General features: G+C 42.0%; 1 protein-coding gene across 3 annotated transcripts in view; it reads left to right on the top strand.

Moving 5' to 3' along the window:
- The first annotated feature begins 3476 nt into the window (after positions 1 to 3476).
- VCAN (versican) overlaps positions 3477 to 22066 on the top strand; it is a 118979-nt gene continuing 100389 nt past the window's right edge. Inside the window, exons 1-2 of one of the 3 annotated variants that reach the window (XM_055428743.2) lie at positions 3477 to 3880; positions 16095 to 16170. In XM_055428743.2, the coding sequence (XP_055284718.2) occupies positions 16101 to 16170 (70 nt within the window). In that variant the 5' untranslated portion in view covers positions 3477 to 3880; positions 16095 to 16100. The remainder of the gene's footprint in view (positions 3881 to 16094; positions 16171 to 22066) is intronic. The other 2 variants (XM_088838492.1, XM_088838493.1) reach the window with 2 other exon arrangements.

Genomic DNA, 22066 nt, shown 5'->3' with positions numbered 1-22066 from the left:
CTGACCTCAGCCAAGTTCCTAAAGACAAGATCAAGGCAATGAAGCAAGGCATGTAGCTTCTGGCTTCTGGTTTCTTGCAGACACCAATCCTAGGAATGAGGAGTTTGTTTTGTCCATGTCTGGGACCATGGAGTTTACACACAGAACATCCCCAGGACCAGAACATGATTTGAAGGGGGAGGCTCAGAATGATATTTTAATTACTGTTTGATTCAGACAAGTGTATTGGGCAAATACAGTTGTAGTTATGCATGCCTGCTTGCTAAGTCACTTTAGTTGAGTCCGACTCTTTGTAACCCTATGGACCATAGCCCATAAGGCTCCTCTGTCCCTGGGATTCTCTAGGCAAGAACAATGGAGTGGGTTGCCATGCCCTCCTCCAGGGCATCTTCCTGACCTAGGGATGGAACGCACTCTCTTATGTCTCCTGCATCGGCAGGTGGGTTCTTTACCACTAGTGCCAGTTTCAGTTATAAAAGCTGCAAATATATTTTTTCTCATTCAATACCTTGGGTAGAGAAGGCGGGGGAAAGGAAGGAAGGAAGGAAAGAAGGAAGGGGGAAAGAGAGGTAAAGTCCTCAAGGACAGTTACAGTTGCATAGAAATAGTAGAGCTGTAGACTCTGCTGAATGTACCAGGTATGCTTTCCTTTTTACTCCTTCTCTATTATAAATAGCCAGAGGGGAAAATCTGCCTTAGAAAAAGAAAGCAGATATTCAAGGGTGTCATTTCATTCTGGTTATTTGACAGCCTGAAGAGTGTTTAATTTTCTAAATAATAATGTTACATGCCAAAGTAAAGAAAAGGCGTGCAGTATAAAGCTTTCCAACGTTGTCCATGTTCTGACTAGTTATGTCTGCCTGAGAAAGTGCCTTTCCCTGTAGAACTGCTCAATCAAGAGTTGTAATGTCTGTGGACGTAACAAGGAACTGTAAATGTTGGAAGGCTGGAGAAACACATTTGGCAAGATAAAGGAAATTATCTCAGGATGTAAGGAGTAGCTGACCCATAATTATAATCATGTTCCATCATGTACAGATGGTATTATTTATAGTGAATGTTAACCAGTAACATTTGCTTGAAAATGGATATTAATCTGCTATTAGCTGCTTGCTGCTGCTCCAGGTCTCCTTTGTAGAAAAGTTTTCCTTAACTGAATTATGAAGGGAGAGCAGGATAATGGAGCGATAACAAGCTTTTTGGATTGGCAGATCTACCACTTAGAAAGTGGCCTTGGGTAGGACATTAAACTCTTTGGAACCCAACTAGGTTCACTCAAATTTAAAAATGAGATTAATAATACATACTTTGAAGTGTTTCAGAGAAAGATCTAGCCTAATGCTTGGAATATAAACTTCAATAAAGACTGTTTTATTTCACTTTTCTCCCTCTCACAGTCAAGTCTTTACATAGCATAAAGTTGCTATGAGGAGCACTGGAAAGACCACTGGACCGGAAGTCAAGCGTTGTGTGCTGGTAACAGCTCTGCTATTAATCGTGTGACTTGAGAAAAAATCACTTTCTGGGCCTTACGTTGCTTATCTGTTAAATGTAAAGATTAAAATCCGTTTCTGTTCTATGACTCTCTTATTCTAAACATATTTTAATGGACAGGAATTTCAACATTGGGAATGGTTGTCTAATGACTGTGTGTGTATGTGTGCTCAGTTGTGTCAGATTCTTTGTGGCCCCATGGACTGTAGCCTGCCAGGCTCCTCTGTGGAATTTTCCAGGCAAGAATGCTGGAGTGGGTTGCCATTATCTTCCCGACCCAGAGATAGAACCTGCATCTCTTACATCTCCTACACTGGCAGGCAGATTTCTTATCACTAGCATCACCTGGGAACTCCCTATAATAACTGTACTGCTGCTGCTGCTGCTGCTAAGTCACTTCAGTCGTGTCCGACTCTGTGTGACCCCACAGACGGAAGCCCACCAGGCTCCCCCGTCCCTGGGATTCTCCAGGCAATAACTGTACTAAGAATACATAAATCATTCTGAAAACAAATATGTTGATTTCCAAAGCCTATAATTAATAGTTATATCATTCACAGTATTGAACTGATAGATAGATCAATCAGTCAGTCAATCAATCACATTTTGAGAACTGAAATTCTCCTGACCAATCTTCTACCAATCTTCTAAAATCTATGATCCTGGAGACCACATACAAATTGCAAAAGAAATATAATGACAAGAGTCTAGGCTGCTAAAAGTTTTAAAGTATGACCTTTAGTCAACTTACTCAAAGAAATTCAGTGTGAAAATGGACTTTCTCCTTTAATCATCACTGTTGTGAGATGTTGAATTTGATACAATTTTAATAGGGACTTCAGTGAGAAGAATTATCTCATTTTCCGTATTTGGAATACTTCTATTTTTGCGTAGAAAGAAAAGTGTGCTATCCACTCCGGTATCCTCCGTGTTAAACTGATATACACCTCGGATTTATTTTGTTCTCATTGTATAAACTCATCCTTGACTTCAAAGTAAAGGGAAATACAAAGTCCCTCTTTTCTAAGGGGCAGAAATCCTTTGTGTCAACTGGTTGACCCTTGCTCTGTCAGGTCCTCTTGGAAGGCTTTTGTAGCAGGAGGCAGGGGACTCTTCCATGTGTTGATATTGTTTACACAGTCCAGTGGACCTGGCTGAGAATAAAAATCACATAAACTCAGAAAAGATTATGGTCCCATTTCCTGACCACAAGGGAGGTGATTGATACATCCAAGGAACCTCCGCTGCTCAGAAAAATTATTAAATATTCTGCCATGAGGGACACTTGGAAAGACTGAGGGAAAGAAAGAAGAGAGCCGAATATAGCTTTCTGGAGGTTTGTGGCAGGGGAAGAGGATCTGTTTGAGTCTGACAAGGGATTTGCCTCGGGGAATTTCCTGTCCAGCCCCGTTATTAGCGGGGTCTTTGTAGACTGCTCAGTGACCCTGGGCTCCCCATTGGGTAGCTCCAGGGAAAGGCAGTGGGGGGATTCTTATGCTTCCTCTCTAGGTCTCAGAAGGGTCCCCTTGTCTCCGTGTCTCTTTCAGGTTGGCAGAAGCCAGGACCCTGACACTTGCCTCAGATGGGACAGGCAGGCTCGGTGGCCGCGTAAACACGCTGTACCCAAAGTTCTGGGCTAATTTTCCCAGAGTTTCGTTTGCTCCCCAGAAGAACCGACGGTACTCAATGGTCTCCTGCGGGCCTGCCCCGCAAGAGCCTGGGGGCCCCTCTCCCTCGGCCGGCGGCGGCCGCGCGGGGGCGGGGACGAGGCGGTGGGGCAGGGTGGGCGGCCGCGCTCTCCTCGCGCCGCGCGGGGCCCCTCAGTGCGCCGCCGACTGGGGAGCGCGGCTGTCCCCACGCCGATTGGTACTTGCTTGTCAGGAAGAAACGCCGAGGTGGGAGTGCCTGGGGAGGGAGGCAGGCGGTCCCTACCGCAAGCGCGGGGAGCTGCCTTTCCGCCCCTCTGCCTGCTTTCCCAGCCTGGGCTTTGAGGAGTGGCTGAAGCTGCGGAGCGCTTGAGGAGCCTGTGAATGAACCCTCCTCCTCCTCCTCCTCCTCCTCGCCGAGTCTCCTCCTCGGCGCTGACGGTACAGTGATATAATGATGATGGGTGTCACAACCCGCATTTGAACTTGCAGGCGAGCTGCCCCGAGCCTTTCTGAGGAGGAACTCCAGTCGGGAGGGCGCAACAGCCGCGAACCTTCTTAGGTGCTGCGGCCAGGCGTGGGGACGGGGATCTGCGGCCAGCCCCGCAGCCTCCAGCACCATCCCGCACGCTTCCCCGGGACGCCGCGCTTCCTATGTGACCCGCCCCGGCAACGCCGAGCCCAATCGCGCAGCGCTGCGGTGAATTTTACCCCCAAACTGCAATAAGCCGCCTTCCAAGGTAATCACGTTTCTTTTGTTTCCCCTTTAAAAAGAAAAAAAAGAAAAAAAAAGACAAACTTGTAGGAAGAAAAAAATCGAGTTTAGAAAAAAAGTACATTGTGATTGGTAGAAGGCTTTAATTAAGGCAAAGAGAACAACTATCTTTGAGAAGTTAAGAAAATACAGGCACCGCAAAAAATGCAGGTAACTTTCGGAAGGATGTTTGGAGAGAGGACTACGGAGGGACCTTGGTGCTGAAAAAGATCCAGACAAAAGAAGCCCGGGGTGGGGTGGGGGTAGACCGACTAAGAGAATTGGGGGAAGGGAGGGAAGGAAATGCGGAGACCCCCTAGAAACGTCGTGGGCTCTGGAGCTGGAGAGGACGGAGGGACCCTGGCACCTTGATCTTTTTGTTGTCGTTAACCTGCTCGAGGCAAAAGTTTGAATGGGTACTCCCGAGACTTGCCCACAGGCAAATCCCCGAAGCCGCCTTGGTGCAGGCCACCTGGTTCCTGGCCCCTGGTGTGTGGTCAGTGCCCGGCGTTCCTGGAAAGCCGCTCTCGGGCAGCTCCTGACAAGGCAATCCGGGTTCTGAGCGGACGTGACCCCCTCATCCCGCGGGCTGTCCGGGAGGCGGTCCGGTCGGGGGGAGGTGCAGGGTTCCCGGTCCGCGTCTCTTTGGCGACTTGAGGGCTGTCACGGCTCTCTCCGGTGCCCCTGGGTTCTTTTGTCCAGCGCGCCGTGCTCCGGAGCCGGCCAGGAGGGAGCAGGGGATGGGGGTGGGGTGTTGGAGCGCCGCGGAGGTCTGCTCCGCGCCAGGGCGGGAAAAGCTTGCTCCGAACCAGTAGGGATGTGCAAGAATTTTAGCTCATTCTGAGAAGCGAGGCAGAGGCTTTTGCTCCAGTCTCAACCAGCAAGCCAGCGCTCAGGGCTCTTTTCAGACAAAGGTGGCGTGGGGACCCGAATCTGGGGCCTCTAGGATCAGCCCTCTTCGCCCGGACTACTGCAGCCTTCCTTTTCCTTCCGTTTCCCCACCCCTCTCCCCGCTCGTGGCCCTAGTTGAGCAACTTTACTGGCGAGTCTTGCGGCGGCATAGCGAGTGCCGGCAGCTCCGGGGGACGCCCTGGGCTGGAGCGCCCCACCGCCCTGCGGAGGCGTGGGCGCCGCCGGGCAGTATCCCTGCTGCGTGCGGGCTGGGGGGCATCAGGATTGTCTAGGCTCACTGTCTGTGTCACTGGGCGTGGAGCGATCCCTGTGTTAGGCAGCGGAGAGCGAGGTAGAAAACTAGTGTCATCGCTTAAACTATGTGCTCTGGGATCCAGCTGCGCCCTTAGAAGTCCTGCAAGTTCCCGGGAGATACCACGGGAGGGAGGAGACATCTACACGGCGCCTGGAGTGCTGTCCCGCCGTGCGCACACCCACAGGCGGAAAGACGGTGTGGCTCTCTCTGTCCGCTTTTTCATCTTTGTCTCTACCTTTCTGTCTCCATCTTCTGTTTCCCTTCCCCTCTCCCAGCCTCTGCTCCGTCTCTTTCGCTCCTGCGTCCCCTCCCCCACCGCTGACAAATGAATGGCTAGTGTGAAATCCCTGCCTCCTCTGTCCGTGGAGGCAGGCAAGAAGGGAGGAGCGAGGGAGGCGGTGCGCTCCTTCGGATCGGCCCCCAGTTGGAGAGCTTCGAGCTTGCAGAACCCAGATGTCTAGGAATAGGGAGTTTTGTGACGGGTGTGGGCGCCCCCTGATGGAGAAATCCAGTACAGGTGGAGAAAAAAGAGCTCACCCTCCCCCCTCCCCCCGCCCCCAAACCGACGAGCCTTTTTCACAGCCCTGCATTAAACGATGGAGGGCCATAGATTCCCGTTTAGTTTTATACTTCGGAATCTGCGAAGTAAATCTAAGCGTTGGCAGGCTCAGGAAGGAGACGCCTTTGCAAAGGGCCGAAGCGCCTTCTCTTGAGTCCCCTGGGGTGTGCGCGGCGTTCTTGGGTCCAGCCTCCAGTTTGGCAGACTAACACACATGGCCAGGTTTCAGAAGGCTTGGTGCTCTATCTTGGGCGTCCCTTTAAGAAAGATCATACAGATCTTTGGGACATTTTTACTAAGGCTCATGCACTCGAAATCGATGCTAGGGCCTCGCCCAGACTATTGCCTCCAACATTTAAACTTTCTCAATTTCACAGCACTCATCGATGACGGAAATTTGGGAGGAGGGCTCCGGGTGGAAAACGGAGAGAAGGGAAGGACAGGAGCAGTGGGGAGAAAGGGAAGAAGAAAGGATGGGGCACATACACACAAACAGCCAGGAGCGGGCCGGCTGGGTTCGTTTCAAGGTTTTGGACTGAATTTCGCGTCTCGTTTTAAGCCATTGTTTTAATCCCCAGAGCGGTAACAAATCCTAGTGAAGCGGCATGCTGGGGTTGGCGGGGGTTGCGGGGAGAGGCGGAGGAACTAGCCTTAGAGAGAGGGTGCTGGAGGATTCTTTCCACTCCCCTGTCTCCGCGTAAAGGAACCGCATGGAGCGCTTCCCGCAGCGCCGGGGTTCACCAGCCGCCGCCACGTGGGCTGGGGCTTCAGCTCCCGGCCCGAGACGGGTGTGACTTCTTGGGCTCGGAGACAGCAGCACTGCTGGACCGGCAGTCGTTCAGAGCCGCGGCTGGCTGGGCGCCTCCTGGGTCACCGCCCAGAGGCCGGTGGGGGCGTGGCTTTGGTCCTTCCGCGGGATCGGGGCGGGGCGGGGAGAGCCCGGCGGCCGCGCATCCCTTGCAAAGCGCTAGTGGAGACTGCTGGAGCGGATCTGACTTCTATCCAGAGGGCGCTAAACACTTTTATTAAATAAGACCCCTTGTTTTCCACTCACCCCCACCCCCCTTGCTTCTTGGGAGTGGGATGGAGTAGCTTTTGCCTGGTGACAAGAAAGAAGTAAAGATTTACTCCAAGCAAACAGTTTTGGGAGAAATTTGAGATGAGTTTATCCTATGATCTATATATTGACTTTTTAAAGATCGTTTTTAGTCAATTACAAGATACTCACGTTCCAGATGTCATGAAAAGTTCGTCTAGCACGACAAGCAATTGCCATTGACAGGACTGATAGATTCCGTGAGCACAAACCTTAGGGGCTGTGGGTGTAACCCTGATCCCTTTGCAGCAGGAGCTTTAGCTCCCGCCCGGCCCATAGTTGGAACTCAGCTCATATTTATGAAATGACTGAGCGAAAGACTGCGGAATGTGGCGCAGAGTAGATGCTGCCACTTAGAGCTGCATTTTAGACTCGCCTACTTCTTCTCTTTATCTTGGAAGAACAGGGTTTTAATGATCTAGTGTGTTAGTCACTCAGTTGTGTCCGACCTTTTGCGACCCCCCGTGGACTGTAGGCCACCAGGCTCCTCTGTCCATGGAATTCTCCAGGCAAGGATACTGGAGTGGGTAACCATTTCCTTCTCCAGGGATTGAACCTGGGTCTCTTGCATTGCAGGCAGATCTCGTCTGTCTTCTGACATCTAACTGATACATTTGCGTTCCGTTTTGACTCCTTCTAAAAGCTGTGACCTAAATTCTTTTAAGCATGCTTGGCAATTTTGCCAAACCTACAGTGAAAATATTCCTTTAAAGACTTAAAATAGGACGTTATGAGATTAACATAAAAATAGGAAGGCATCAATGGAAGCAACTAGTGTTTGAGATGAAATCTGTTCCATTTGGGGGAATATGTAACTTGGAATGTGAGAACATACCAAGCAGAAGGTCTCAGACTGAAATTCTGGTTCTGGTGCTATGTTTAAAAAAAAAAAAAAAAGGAAGATTTTTACAATTGTATGTCCCAGCTAATACTGCAAAGGCTTCCATGGATTCCAAAGTAGTTGAGCAATTACTTCCTCCAGCAGGAAGTCCACTGTCCTTAATCTTGTGGGTGCTGGGAAAAGGGATAAGAGTCAAGACATTTGCTAAAGATTTGTGTAAGAATTCAAAGTTTAATTTTGTTTTTCTTAGTAAGTAAAATAAAGAAATTTAAAGTTAGCCCTAAATTGTATTTCCTACTTTTAAAGTTGAAAAAGAATTTTAATTTTAATTCAAATTTAAAGTTTTAAGAGAATCCCCCTGGATTTATATATGTTTACAGACATAAATTTCGGTTTCTTCTTTTTCTCTGTGCTTACAAACTGGAAGGAAATACCTTTGATATCCTAGGATACCTATATCTGCACCCTTGTAAGTTGTTTGGAAAAGACCTAAAAAGTTAATTTAAGGCTGAATATGATTAACATTACAGATATACTCATTGTTCTTTCTTTCCTCACATTATTATGCTTAAGTACTTTGTGGTTAATGATTGGTCAGTAATTGAACATCAGAGCACAGAGATCAACCAACATTGTCACCCAACAGCTGTATAACTAAACTCTCCTTACCTGGTGGGATTTAAATATTTTTGTTGACTTTATTCATGGACAAACATCGCTAGATACTGTATTTAAAATGGGATATTTCCCTGTGACTGAAAAGAACTTTTCCAGACACATCGTTCTTTTGAGGAGAAGAATGAATGACTGCAGTAGGCTATTGCTCCACCACCCAACTAGAGAAAGCAGTTAGGAGTCACAGGCACTCATTGTTGGGTGTGACTGGCTCTGGGATGAGAAAGCATGTTGACTATTCCATAGATCTGTACTTTACCAGAAAATACACAGTCTGTACTCTGTCTGATTTGGAATCAGAACAAGGAGAAGTAGAGATAAATGTCTTGACCAAGCTCTGCTTCAGTAAGTGAATGTTTGCCAGTTTCCTCTGGTAGCCTATATGTGGTTAATTACATATATATGCATTTATACATTTATATTACATATATGTTCTCCAGGGTTTTTTGACAGCTGTGTTCCTGTTACTGAATGTGCCAAGGGTAGTTCCATTTCAGTGGTCAGTGCAAAGCATCTTTATGTGATGAGTTTGTTTCCCTGAAATTCTGTTGGATAGATTGATCATCTTTAAAAGGGTGTAAATTAGGGAGCTACATTTAAATTTATCTTTTTTCTGTGTCTATATACATCCTACTTCATTCTTCTAAGAATTTTAAGAGGTGTTTACATCTATAAATGTGTGATTGCATAGTTTATAATAAACTATGTAAACATAAAATATGTTATCTTTGTATTATTAAATTACTGAGTTGGTATTTATTACATGTGGTATAGTAGAATGAGCACTAGGCTTAGAATCAGAAAGCTTGAGTTGCAATTCCTAGTTGAGAAAATCAAGTTAAGACACAACTTTTGGGCATTTGGTGTCAAAATCTATTAAATGAATATACATTTATAAACATCAAAAGGGTAAGTACTTGTGAAAGGGCTCTCATAAATAAGAATGCCACAAATAAATAGCATTAAGATATATATCCCTGGGGCTCATCTTGATCTAATTCTATAATATTAACAGCATTACCCAAATCAGGTATTTCCTACTAAACCTATGAAATGAGTTAGAGAGGGACATACTGTTCCAAGAATTGTCTAGTTTTGCACTTGTATGTGGAATCTAAAAAAAATAATACAAATGAACTTATTCATAAAACAGAAATAGGCTCACAGACATAAAAAACAAATTTAGGTTTACCAAAGTGGAAACAGGGGAAGGGATAAATTAGGAATTTGGGATTAACAGTTTAATATATAAAATAGATGAACAACAAAGACCTACTCTATAGCACAGGCAACTATAAGATAGTCAATATCTTGTAATAACCTATAATGGAAAAGAATCTGATAAAAGATTACATATATAACTGCGTATATATGTATATCTATAACTGAATCACTTTGGTGCACAGCTGAAACTGACACAACATTGTAAAGCAAGTATACTTCAATTAAAAAAAAAAAAAAAGAATAGTTTCCTTGACTAGAAGACAGAGTCCATAAACAGACTCAAATAAATGTGAAAATTCAGTGGAAATGAAAAATTATTCAGTAAATGACTTGGGCACAACTGATTGCCCCAATCAAAATAAAAATCAACCTTTACCTCATTTATCCCAGAATAAAATTAAGATGGATCTAATATGAAATGTAGGGAATAACCTTTTAAAAAAATAACTAGAGAAAATTATAAAATTTTTAAAATAATAAGTTAGGAGAATAGAAACCCCTGATAAGGAAAAGGTGTAACCCAACAGCTATACTAGAAAAGATTGATTAATCTGACTAAATAACAGTTAAATTATTTACACAAAACACATAACACATCTAGAAAATATCAGCAACATAAGAGAAGCAAAGACCTAACAACTATTTTGATATGCCAGGAACTTAGACAAAAGAATAGACCACAACCCATCAAAAAGAAAAATTGGCAAATGTTCTGTGTGTAGACTGCTGGGAGAAAGAGAACAATAAATGTTTTAAAATCGTATGAAAAATTGCTTAGTCTCATTCATAATTAAAGAAATAATAATTGAAACAGCAGTTTATTCTGTGCCATTTTCATCAATCGGCTGTAAAAATAAAGTTTAATAAAAGTTTGTGTTGGTCAAGTTGTGGGGAAACTGGATCTCTTATATATGTAAATAGGTTCATCTTCTTTAGAATTTGATTTGGTAATAGCTATAATTTTTTTTAATGCATATGCATTTTGACCCAGCAATTCCACTTCTAGGTATTGTCATGTAGATATTGGTAGGAATGTCACCCAAGACAAATGGACAAGAACGCCGTTTTGCAGCATTGTTTCTCATCGCAAAAATCTGGAGACACCTTAAAGGCTCATCACAGGAACTGTATAATAAAAGATGGTACGTTCATGTAGGAGAAAATTATGCAGCTGTTAAAAGTAACACAGACAAACTGTATTAGCTGATCCAGAACATTCTCAGAGATAAACTGCATTTTAACTGAAGAAAGTAATGTGCCAAATAGTGTATAATGTGCACATAATTGGCTTCCCAGGTGTCTCAGTGGGTAAAGAATCCCCCTGCAATGCAAGAGCTGCAGCAAATGTGGGTTCGATCCCTGACTTGGGTAAATCGCCTGGAGAAGGCTATGGTAACCCACTCCAGTATTCTTGCCCGGAGAATTCCATGAACAGAGGGGCCTGGCAGGCTACAGTCCATAGGGTTGCAAAGAGTCGGACGTGATTGAAGTGACTGAGCACGCATGCATGCATACACATAATTACATACAAAATGGGCATATTCATTCATTCAACCAATATTTACTGGGTGTCCTGGGCATTGTGGATACAGCAATGAACAAAACATCGAAGACTGCCTTCCTGGAGTTTATATTATGGAAGGCAGAGAAAGGAAGTTCCCAAATACACACATACAATGGTGAGGTGTGCTATGATGAAAATACAACATGAGACAGGGAACGGAGCGTGCAGTCCATCAAGGACACAGGCAGTGAACACAGCAATACTAAGGAGCAGTGACATGGAAAAACTTAGCCAAGTCCAGGTGCAGGAATCCATACATATGTTTGTAGTAAGTTCATATGGTGCTATTATTCGTGGCAAGCAAATTCATGACACTGTATGCTTAAACCATGATATCTCTCTCTGCGTTTCCGCGATCCTCCTTTGTGTAAGCACCACGTGGCACCATGATAGACAATGCTCTTTGCATCCACTTTGTGGCTGAGGTATTCTGAACAATTGGTTGTCTAGGGTAACTAATTCGAGAACTGGAAGACAAACCACTGTGTCTGCATCCTTAAGTCACCCTTTGCTCAGTGGAGCTTCCCCAAGATCAAGGGAGAATACTAAATATCTGTTTACTAAAACCTTGGCGCTCTCTTTCGCTGAGGCAGCCTACCCCTGGCATGACCCTTATCCCCTTTGCAGACATTTCTCATGGATAGGAATCCTGTTGACCTTGTCTCTCATGTCTCCTAGGCAATTAAACAGCTTCAGTCAGCTGTGACTTGATTGTTCAATGACTTTTTCCTCTTCTCATTGACTTCACTGGAATAGAAGACTAAATATAGGCACTGGCTCTCATATCTCCCAGGTCTTTCTATGCAGTCCGACTTGTTATCACTAATAGATAATGCTTACAAGACCCACACCGAAGAGCAGAAGAATAAAAATGGGGGTTGGAGTGGTGCTAAAAACAAAGAAGCTTCAGAAAGTTTCTCATTTTGTAAAATCAAAGAAGGCAAATGGTGTGCTTAAACAACCATGACCATGAACACAGACTTATGAAAATTAGAGAAATGGAATGATGTCCATGGCTTGTAAGGAAGAGCCAATGGAAATATAGTTCTGAGATCAGAAGTTTGGGACTTTGAGTTGCAAACTCTGGTGACTACAGGAAATAGGCATGGAGTAGAAATGGATGAGAGGCCAACTGGAGCACTGGTAAACTTGAGCTCACAGAGCCAAGGCCAGGGCCTGTTGCTTGCTTAGTGCTAATGATTGGCCAGCTAGAATATAGACCTCTGATTGCTATGTCTGATTTTCCAAAAGAAGCCAGAGATCGGGGGCTTAGTCTGAACACTCCAATTTTAAAATGTTGGCAACTTAATTTATGCAAATGTATTTAAAATATGACTGATCTCTCCCTTGCACTTTTAATGCACCAACTTCCTTCCCTAACTTTGCCTTACTGACAGTCTTATTTGGGCAAGTAATGAGTATACTTGTTAAATAGATGAAGTCCTCCTCTCCCTCAAAAAAAAAAAAAGCCACTTTTAAAAGGATGGAGTATCCTTATAAAAGAGTTAGACTTTTAAGTATCTGCTTTGGGTGGAAAATTGCGATGCAGAAGACCCATCCTTGGTCAGGATTGCATCTTCTCCACTGGTTTTGTTAAAAGATTTGACACTCCAGATATTGCAAACATCAGATATTATTGAGTCATGGCAAACGTTAATTGTATTTCATGTGTTAATTAGCCCACTCACCCATGTTTAAAGAGATTGTTGATGCTTCTTTTCAGAGTGTATTTCTGAATAGGAAATGAGGGGGTGTTGGTCATGCATTTGGTCAGCAAACCTCCCTCAAAGCAACTACTCTGAAGCTAGCACTGTGGAAATATTGTGGGAGTTAGTAAGTTGAATATGACACAGACTCTGCTTTTCAGAAAGCTACTGTTCTATGTAGGAGATAAAATGTATTTCTAAGTAATGATTCAGAGGACATAATGATAAATTATAGGATAGTTTACTGTGAGTATGAAGGTGTACAAAGTTATAGTAATAACCCAGGTTATAATTTTCAAATCCAAGAGCTTTAAATATTCTTTTTACTACTAGTGATATGAAACCAGGAAGTTCTCACTGGTAAAAAGCTTGAATTAGAAATTTTAATAATAAATACTGAGTACTGAATATACTGTGTATCACCAAGCTATATTTTATATGCATTGTTTTATCAATTCTCATTGTACTGTTTAGTAACTTACCCCAAATCTCAGAGTATAAGCAGAAAATTCAGAACTCAAATTCAGGGCTCTTTGACAATGGAGCCCAGACTTTTAACATTAAGCTTATAAATGTTTTCTGAAAAAAAGAAAAACAATTTGAGAAAAAATTTTTCTTGAAGGAGAATAATAAGTTATTATTTGTAAGCACAATTAAAGGAAAGTTTCTTATTTCAATTCAGTACTCATGGAGTACATTGTCTTTATAGTGTTGTATAATACAATCTGAAGTTTCTTTTTTTTGGAAACTTTAGGGTATGTGAAATTGACATCTTATTTTTTTTTTCCTGAAATATTGTTATAGTAATGAGATATAGGTATATACTTCCTGCTTGCTGGGTATCTTGTAAAAAAAAAAATCCAGAAAAGTAGAAACCTAATTCCAAGTTCGTGTGTAACATTTATTAGCATATCTCAGTGATTATATGGTAAATAATAACCTTAATTATCAAGGTTAATTTAGGATTATCAACTATATACTTTTCATTGTGACTTGTCAGATGGTTCATTGATGGAAAATGTGAAATATATAATGTGTTAGGTAAAAATTGGTCTTCAGAAAATATCTAGAGTTTTATAATTTTCTTTTAGAAAGATTCTAACACTTATTTCAAGATACATAAAATAAAGCAATTAAATGGAGAATAATATCAAAGGAAGAGAAATAGCTGATGTAAATTATTAAATTGAATTGGACTTGGATTCTTACAAGATTTTAATCTAGGTTTTCTAAATAATACAGAATTTAGATAATTTCTGGGAAAGTTATAGGGCACCAACTCAAATTTGTGTCAGTTAAGATGCCTTTCAGTGACACTGGCTAACAAAAAGCCCTGACTTTATTGGGCTTAAATAATAAAGGAATTTATTATCTAATAAAAGAAAGTTCAAGGGTATGGCTAGCTGTTGGTCTAATGCCTGAGCACTTCAGCCCTGCCTCTCCTGATTGTTTCTCAGCTTTATCCCAGAGGGTATCTTATATACTCATGGATGCAGCACGGCTACAACAGTTTCACAAGCTATATCCAATCCTGATAATGTCCAGTGACGAAAAGCAACCATCATTTCCCTTTTCCCTTTCTTAAAATGAATATACCTTTCCCAGAAGCAACTACTCCATTCAAGATCTTCTCACATCTCTGGCCAAAATTGCATCATATGATCATTCCAAAACCAGTCATTGGCAAAAGAAATAGGACCCAGGTAATTGGCTTGGAAAGAAAGTTATGACCAACCTAGACAGCATATTAAAAAGCAGAGACATTATTTTGCCAACCAAGGTCCGTCTAGTCAAGGCTATGGTTTTTCCAGTGGTCATGTATGTATGTGAGAGTTGGACTGTGAAGAAAGCTGAGCACAGAAGAACTGATGCTTTCGAACTGTGGTGTTGGAGAAGACTCTTGGGAGTCCCTTGGACTGCAAGGAGATCCAACCAGTCCGTCCTAAAGGAGATCAGTCCTGGGTGTTCATTGGAAGGACTGATGTTGAAGCTGAAACTCCAATACTTTGGCCACCTGATGTGAAGAGCTGACTCATTTGAAAAGACCCTGATTCTGGGAAAGATTGAGGGCAGGAGGAGAAGGGGACAACAGAGGGTGAGATGGTTGGATGGCATCACTGACTCAATGGACATGGATTTGGGTGGACTCCGGGAGTTGGTGATGGACAAGGAGGCCTGGTATGCTGCGGTTCAAGGGGTCGCAAAGAGTTGGACACGACTAAGCGACTGAACTGAACTGAACGGAATTGGCTTGGAATAAACAGGGTTGTCCATTTGGGCTGGGGTTTGACCCATGTTCCACCAAAGTAAGGCCGTGTGAAGGAGGGTAGATATTAAAATGGAATCAAAGTTTTGTTATAAAAGAGACAGCATTGGCTACTGGGTAGCCAACCACTGATGGCTGTTATAGAGCAGTTCTAAATGTAACAGCTGTTGAGATCAAATAGTCTTCTGTGGTTGTTTTGAGCTTAGCCCTTTGATTTCTAGGTGGTCCCCAACAATGATGTGTATCCTCCTCATAATTATAGCAGCAGGGAACTGTGAGCTGGAAGGGATCATTCTGAGACCCAGATTTGTTAAATGTCTTCCCCAAAGTCACACAATAAATTAATGGCAAAGCCAGGGCAGGGTTTATTGACTCTCAGTACAGGGTGTTTTCTTTCATTCTTTACCCTTCAGACCGTTGGAACTACTTTAAAACTCATGGCAAGCACTGGCCTTTTCTGTAATTAACAGCTCCTTATAATACATTTATTTTGTTTGCTCAGCCTCCTAGAAACTAAATTGAGTCTGTGCTTTAAAAAACCTGCTGAGGTCCTTATTCTCTGTTCTGGTACCATGTGCATGAATCAGCAATGGGTTTCCACATACTTCACATTTGGTGCAAATCCCTTTCTTTCCACGTCTCTCCCAACTGCTTCCCCATCTTCTCTTGCTCCATCTATGATCAGTTTCCTGTCTCTAAATAGACTTTGTGGTTGCCCTTCCCTCCTTGTCCCAGTTCCTAGCCATTAGTTACTTAGGCTGTGGTCTATATTGTTCTTCCAACAGCCTACCCCACTGTGGTTGCCCCACACATCCACATTGTTATATGTCCCCAGTTTGGGTTCTGGAATTATTTTGGTAATGACCACATTGGGTGAGAGTCAAACTAATAATTAAAGTGTTGGGACAACTTCTCCTATTGCAAGTCTCCTCCTGTGTTTACAACCCAGGAGGAGCAGCTTCTTGTACTCTTGTTACATATAATGCACAAGTAGCATGTCACATATGGCCTCCCACAAGCCTGAATGCTTATGATTTACTTTGTGTTTTTCTTCATTTCTAGGACAAGATGTTGATAAATATAAAGAGCATCTTATGGATGTGCTCCACTTTAATAGCAGCCCATGCACTACAGAAAGGTGAGTGTGGTAATCATTTTTTAGGACTAACTGAAATAAAAATTGAAGTATTGGGGCATGGAATGTGATTATGGAATCATTAAAATAAAGGATGAATTTTTTATCTATTCGTTGCTGAACACTTTTAGCTAAAATATCATTAGGCTGAAAACAGTGGTTTTAAATAAATTGGTTATAACAAAATAATGAACAGGATGCTAAAGAAGAAAGTGGGCTTTTAGTAACTTCCCAGATTACTTTCAGACTGTGCAAAAAGGCTGATTTGAGTGGCTAGGCGTATTTTAAGGTTCCACTCTTTTTGACACCACACAAAGGCTTTTCTACATTCAAAAAAGACCATCGAACTTTCAGAGGGATACAGTTTGAAAGAAATCAAGAAGATATAGAGAAGCCTGATAGGCAAGTTTTTACCCCTACCTCCATTTCTTTCCTTTTCTCTTTTCTTCTCTCTCTCTCTTTCTCCTCTGTAACTGGATAAGTACACATGCACTGTTTTTCTTAGCTTTAAATTATATGTCCACCTAATGAGAGTTTTGTGATTCCAAATTTGTAGACTCTTGGTCCATGAAGAAAGAATCTGTTCTGGGTATGAGTGACCTGCTCCCATCAAGGGTCTCTCTAGACTCAGCTTCTGCTTCTTTCTCACACTCACTGCCTGCTTCAGAGTCTCTGAAATAAGTTATAATTTCCATTCTTGTTCCCTATTTTTTTCCTTATACCTTCTTATTTCCCTTCCCCCGCCCCCATGCAGTTCCTTCTGCTTAGCAGTCCCTTCTTTTGTCCTCTACAGTTCCACTTCAGTTCATTCTGAAGATTCAGAACTAGTGTCACTCAATCTGTCTGTTCATCCATCCTTCCTATCCATTCATTTATCTATCCATTGACAGTATTGTTTGAACAGATTCTACGTGCTATGTGCTCATCTGGGTCTCTAGGGATGTATCAGTGGCTGAGTCATACTCTGGCTTAGATTTCATTAAGCCTAATCTCCTTAGTTACATACGTAAACCAACAATCCAAGTACTTCTGAACTGATGAAAATAAAGCAGAGTGACGTCACAGAAAGTGGCTTAGGGTGGGGGCAGGGGAGGTGGTAAGGCATCTTTGAGAAAGTAATGCTTACACTGACTTGGGAATGGCAAGAAGGAGCTAGCCAGCTAAGATCTGGCCCGAGTTAGGTAGTGTGTTTGAGCAAGAGGAAGGTCACTGCAGTTGGAGAGCAGTGATCATGGAAAAAGTAGGAGATCTAGATAGAGAGGTAGGCAGAAAAGAGCTTCCTATGTTTATTTTTCTGCATCCATGTCTCTATTTCTACTTTGCAAATCTGGATGGACACTAACGGGGTGGGATGAATTGGGAGATTGGGACCGATATATATACACTACCATATATAAAATGAATAACTAATGAGAATCCTCTGTAAAGTACAGAGAATTCTACCTAATGCTCTGTGATGACCTAAACAGAAAGGAAATCAAAAAGAGAGGGGATATATGTATAGGAGTAACTGATTCACTTTGCTGCATAGCAGAAACTAACACAACATTATAAAGCAATTATACTCAGATAATTTTTTGTTTTTTTAAAGAAGGAGCTTCCTCTGAGCCAGGAACAGTTTTAACATTTAACATTAGCTTATTGAGACATTCACTATCCATAGAGGAAACTGAGATCCAGAGAACCTAAGTGACTTGCTCAAAGTCACGAGACTAGTAAGTAGCAGAACTGGGAGAAGAACTGAGGCTGTCCCAGGAGTGTGTGAGCTTTACCATTCTTACACTTGTTATCCATGTGAGCATTGCAAGCTTTAAAAATGGATTTTATTCCCAGGAAGCACTAAAGGCTTTCAGCCGGTGAAAGGTAAGTCGATGAATGTTTTCCAAGTTCCATGTTTGCTGTTCTATGTCGATTTGACTGTAGGAGAGAAACAGCGGCCCCAGGGAGATGACTTAGGAGTTTATTGTGATCACCCGTGTGTGAGATGGGGCACTTGTATCACGTGGTGGCAGGAGAGCTGGAGAGCAGTGAACTGGTTAGGTGGAGATGGAGGATTAGGACCAATGCATGGATGGGATGTGGTGTGGTGGGGGTGAGAGAGGACTCAAGGATGAGCCGACTTCTGAGATGGCTCCCACCTCTCATCCCCCAAATTGTTTCCAGGCAATATTAAAGCCCTTTCTCTGTTCTCATTGTCCCCTGTGCTGTGACAGCTGTTATAGTCCATACCATTCATTGAGGATAAGTTATTCCTTGTTTTTCCTCCCAAGCAGACTGTGACTTCAAGAGAGCTGTTTTTCTCTTTTCTAGCAGAGTTCCTGACACACTGCTAGCACTTAGTCAATTTATGGTTGAGTGAATAAGTGAATGAATAAATAAATCATGAGTGAATACCACAGTGAATGACCTGATGGCCATCAGAGTCTAGGCTCCACCAATCCAACGGCCAAGAAGCTGTCCTCTTCAGCATTGTTAGGAAGTAAAGGTGACAGAGAGGAAAGGACAACAGCATTGAGTGAAGAGGGAGGACGCAGAAAAGAGAGAGAGAAAAGGGAGTTAGTTGATTTAGTTGGATCCTAATTGAAGGAAATTACAGAGAAAGAAGTGGGAGGACTTTGAGAAACAGGACCATCACCCTTTCACTTAAAACAAAGAAAGAACTCACACAAATAATAGGGAAACCAACCTTATGGTATGGTTCCTTGATGATACTTTAAATAGTAATAACAGCTGACAATGTTGAGTAATTTCTACATGTTAGGCTTTCTTCTAAGTATTTCACTTTGTTAACCTTTTTTAATCTTAACTCTTCCATGAGACACATGCTTTATTCTCCCCAGTTGGCAAATGAGGAACCAATAGTACCAAAAGTTTTATCGACATAACTAATGTAGAAGATCACACAGCAATTTAGTGATGGAGCCTGGAGGTGAACCTAGGCAATCTGGTTCCACTGTCCATGCTCTCAACCAGTGTACTGTACTTTACCCCAAGCATCAGGGTTTTTCTAAACTGGTGATCACTATTAAGCAATATCATTAGTTTGGGGCTAATTTCAGAAGAATCTTCATTTTTTCAAAGGGATGAAATTGAAAATGTAAGATACATATGAAGTATATCTGCCAAGTTCACAGTGAAGCACAGAGTAATAGCTAGTTGGGTCAACACAAGTACTCTCATCTTAAGGTTTTTTTTTATCTAAGTCTAGGCATTTGAGAAGTGAGTAATTAATGAACACTTTGTCTCTTGGTTATTGGGTTTACTTTAATGCATAAGGAACTCTTTGATTTAACAATACCTTTTATATGGATTATTTACTATTAACTCTGTTATTTGGATATTCCTCTAATATAATAAATGGACTCATGCACAGTCACAAGTAAATGAATGAATGAGGAGTGATATTAATACTTGAGAGGGTGATACGTTCCCCTAGTCTCACTCTGGCACTTCTAGGCCAAGGTCTGTGTGTGTGTTTGATTAAATTGTGTAGATAGAATTTGCGTCATTCTTGCTCTGCAGAATTTACTGACATAGGATGAAGCATAATTGATTATTCATTATTTGGAGTGTTCTCCCTTACAGTGTTCATTTAGACCACAAACCTGAATGGTGAACTGTTGTTAGCATTCATTTTTATTTCTTGCACTGTCAGAATTTCAGACAAGTTCTTGCAGGTAACATTCTTTTTTAGCATGCCTAGTCGATAAACATTATCCTCTGTGCTCTAAATTTCTTTCTTAAAATATTTGTATTTGGTAAACTTAGTTCTCGTTACCCAGTGCATTAAGACCCAAGATTTCATACACAAAAGACTTGGCCACACAGCTTTTTGTTAATCTTGTTGATAAGACTGGATTCTCCATGAATATATATTTACATACAACTGCAGCTTTTAATTTTCTTGTATCTGTAAATATCCAGAACAATAAGTAACCCTTGGGAAACTGCCTTATGACATTATTTTGTTCCAATATATCTTTTCATTACAGCACAGTTATGGAGAAATGCTCTGTCAAAAACCTCCCAATTGAATAGATTGGGCTGAATCAAAGAGTCTTATACATTTATACCACAATTGATGTCGATGGTAAAGATGTTTATTCTCCATTTAAAAACCATCTTTTATTTGTGAGGTTAATCATCTATAATTCTTAAGGAAGGAAGATAGGAATTCCTAGGACATATGATGGGTAAAAATTAAGACATTTTTAGTTCATAAAATTCTCACCTCTTTCCTTCTCAGGACCCCTATTCTCTCAAACAAACAAACAAACAAAATACAAGACATCTTTTTGTTGTCTTCAGCTCCCTAATGGGATCCAGTCCTTTTGAAGTTAAATTTTAGCCTTTAGCATCTGTATCATTTCTAATGCATGTTCATATTGAGATGTGTGTTACTAATGCCTTTAACCACTAACATACCAAGTGTTAGCTACATATCATTTTGTCAATTAAGAAATATTATTTTACTCCACCTAGAGCTTACTATTACTGTTCATCATGTTTGCATGAACTGGGAGTTCCCTGTGCACTCTAATTTATATTCTATTACCAACACATTGTCTTGTCAACTAGGAGAGATGGGAGATGGGTGCAAGATGGGGAGGAGAGATATAGATCTCTATAGGAGTGAAAGAATGTGGGTTTTATTTATTTATTTATTTGCATGTAATGGTGTTAAATTATAGTTGAAGTGTTCTTTCTCATTAAAAGTTTAAGGGCTTAAGCAGAAAGGCATTCTATAGATTAATACTTTAGAATACTTTGCATATGTGTGTGTTCAGTTGCTCAGTCATGTCCAACTCTTGCGACCCTATGGACTGTAACCCACTGGGCTCCTCTGTCCATGGGATTCTCCAGGCAAGAATACTGGAGTGGGTTGCTATGCCCTCCTCCAGGGGATCTTCCCAACCCAGGGATCAAACCCACATCTCCTGCCTCTCCTGTATTATAGGTGGATTCTTTACCACTGAGCCACCTGGGAAGCAGGCTTCGAAAGGTTAGGCAAACAGAAGCCAACATTACCCCCCAGAATATAATGGAGAGGTAATGTTTTGCTGCACAGAGACTGCAGCTGGATTTGTCATTATGATGAAAGCCTTTGATTCAACACTGAACCATAGTGGGTCCATCAAGTGTTGGATGTTTCCCTGCTCCAGTCTACTGAAGTACTTTTGATAATTTTCACTTCCGCTTGAAGTTGTTTTCATTTCTTCTAAAGTAATGTGGCAGTTATTTTAATAATTTTTCTTCTTCTCACCTGTTGACTTAAATCTGCTTTTTTTAAACTATTCTTCCTAACCTTGGGCAGGTCTTTTAAACCTGCAGTGCTTGGTCTAGGCTCCTCTCACCCTTGATTTCTTGCCTTTCTACAATGACCTTATTTTTTCACTTGTTTTGTTCATGTTAAAATCTAAGTTACAAATACTTTAAAATGAATACTCATATTTTAGCACATAAAAATGAGCATTATCCTTTTAGAGCAACATGGATGGAACTAGAGATTGTCAAAGTGAGTGAAGTCAGACAGAGAAGGAGAAATATCATATAAGAAAAGTGTTATAAATATACCCGGGTGAGGGTATATACTGAATCTAAAAAGAAATTATACAAATGAACTTATTTATAAAACAGAAACAGACTCTCAGACTTAGAAAATGAACTTTTGCTTGCCATGGGGGAAAACGGGGAAAGGGATAGGGAGTTTGGGATCGACATATACACACTGTTATATTTAAAATGGGTAGCCGACAAGGTCCTACTATAGAGCATAGGGAACTCTGCTCAGTATTATGAGGCAGCCTGGATGGGAGGGGAGTTTGGGGGAGAGTGGATACATGTATATGTATGGCTGTGTCCCTTTGCTGTCCACCTGAAAGTATCACAACTTTGTTGA

Source organism: Moschus berezovskii, chromosome 8 (assembly GCF_049115385.1).
Source record: "Moschus berezovskii isolate FMDL1 chromosome 8, NW_MosBer_1.0, whole genome shotgun sequence".
NCBI classification, from domain to species: domain Eukaryota; kingdom Metazoa; phylum Chordata; class Mammalia; order Artiodactyla; family Moschidae; genus Moschus; species Moschus berezovskii.
This window is presented reverse-complemented; position numbering and strand designations above follow the sequence as displayed.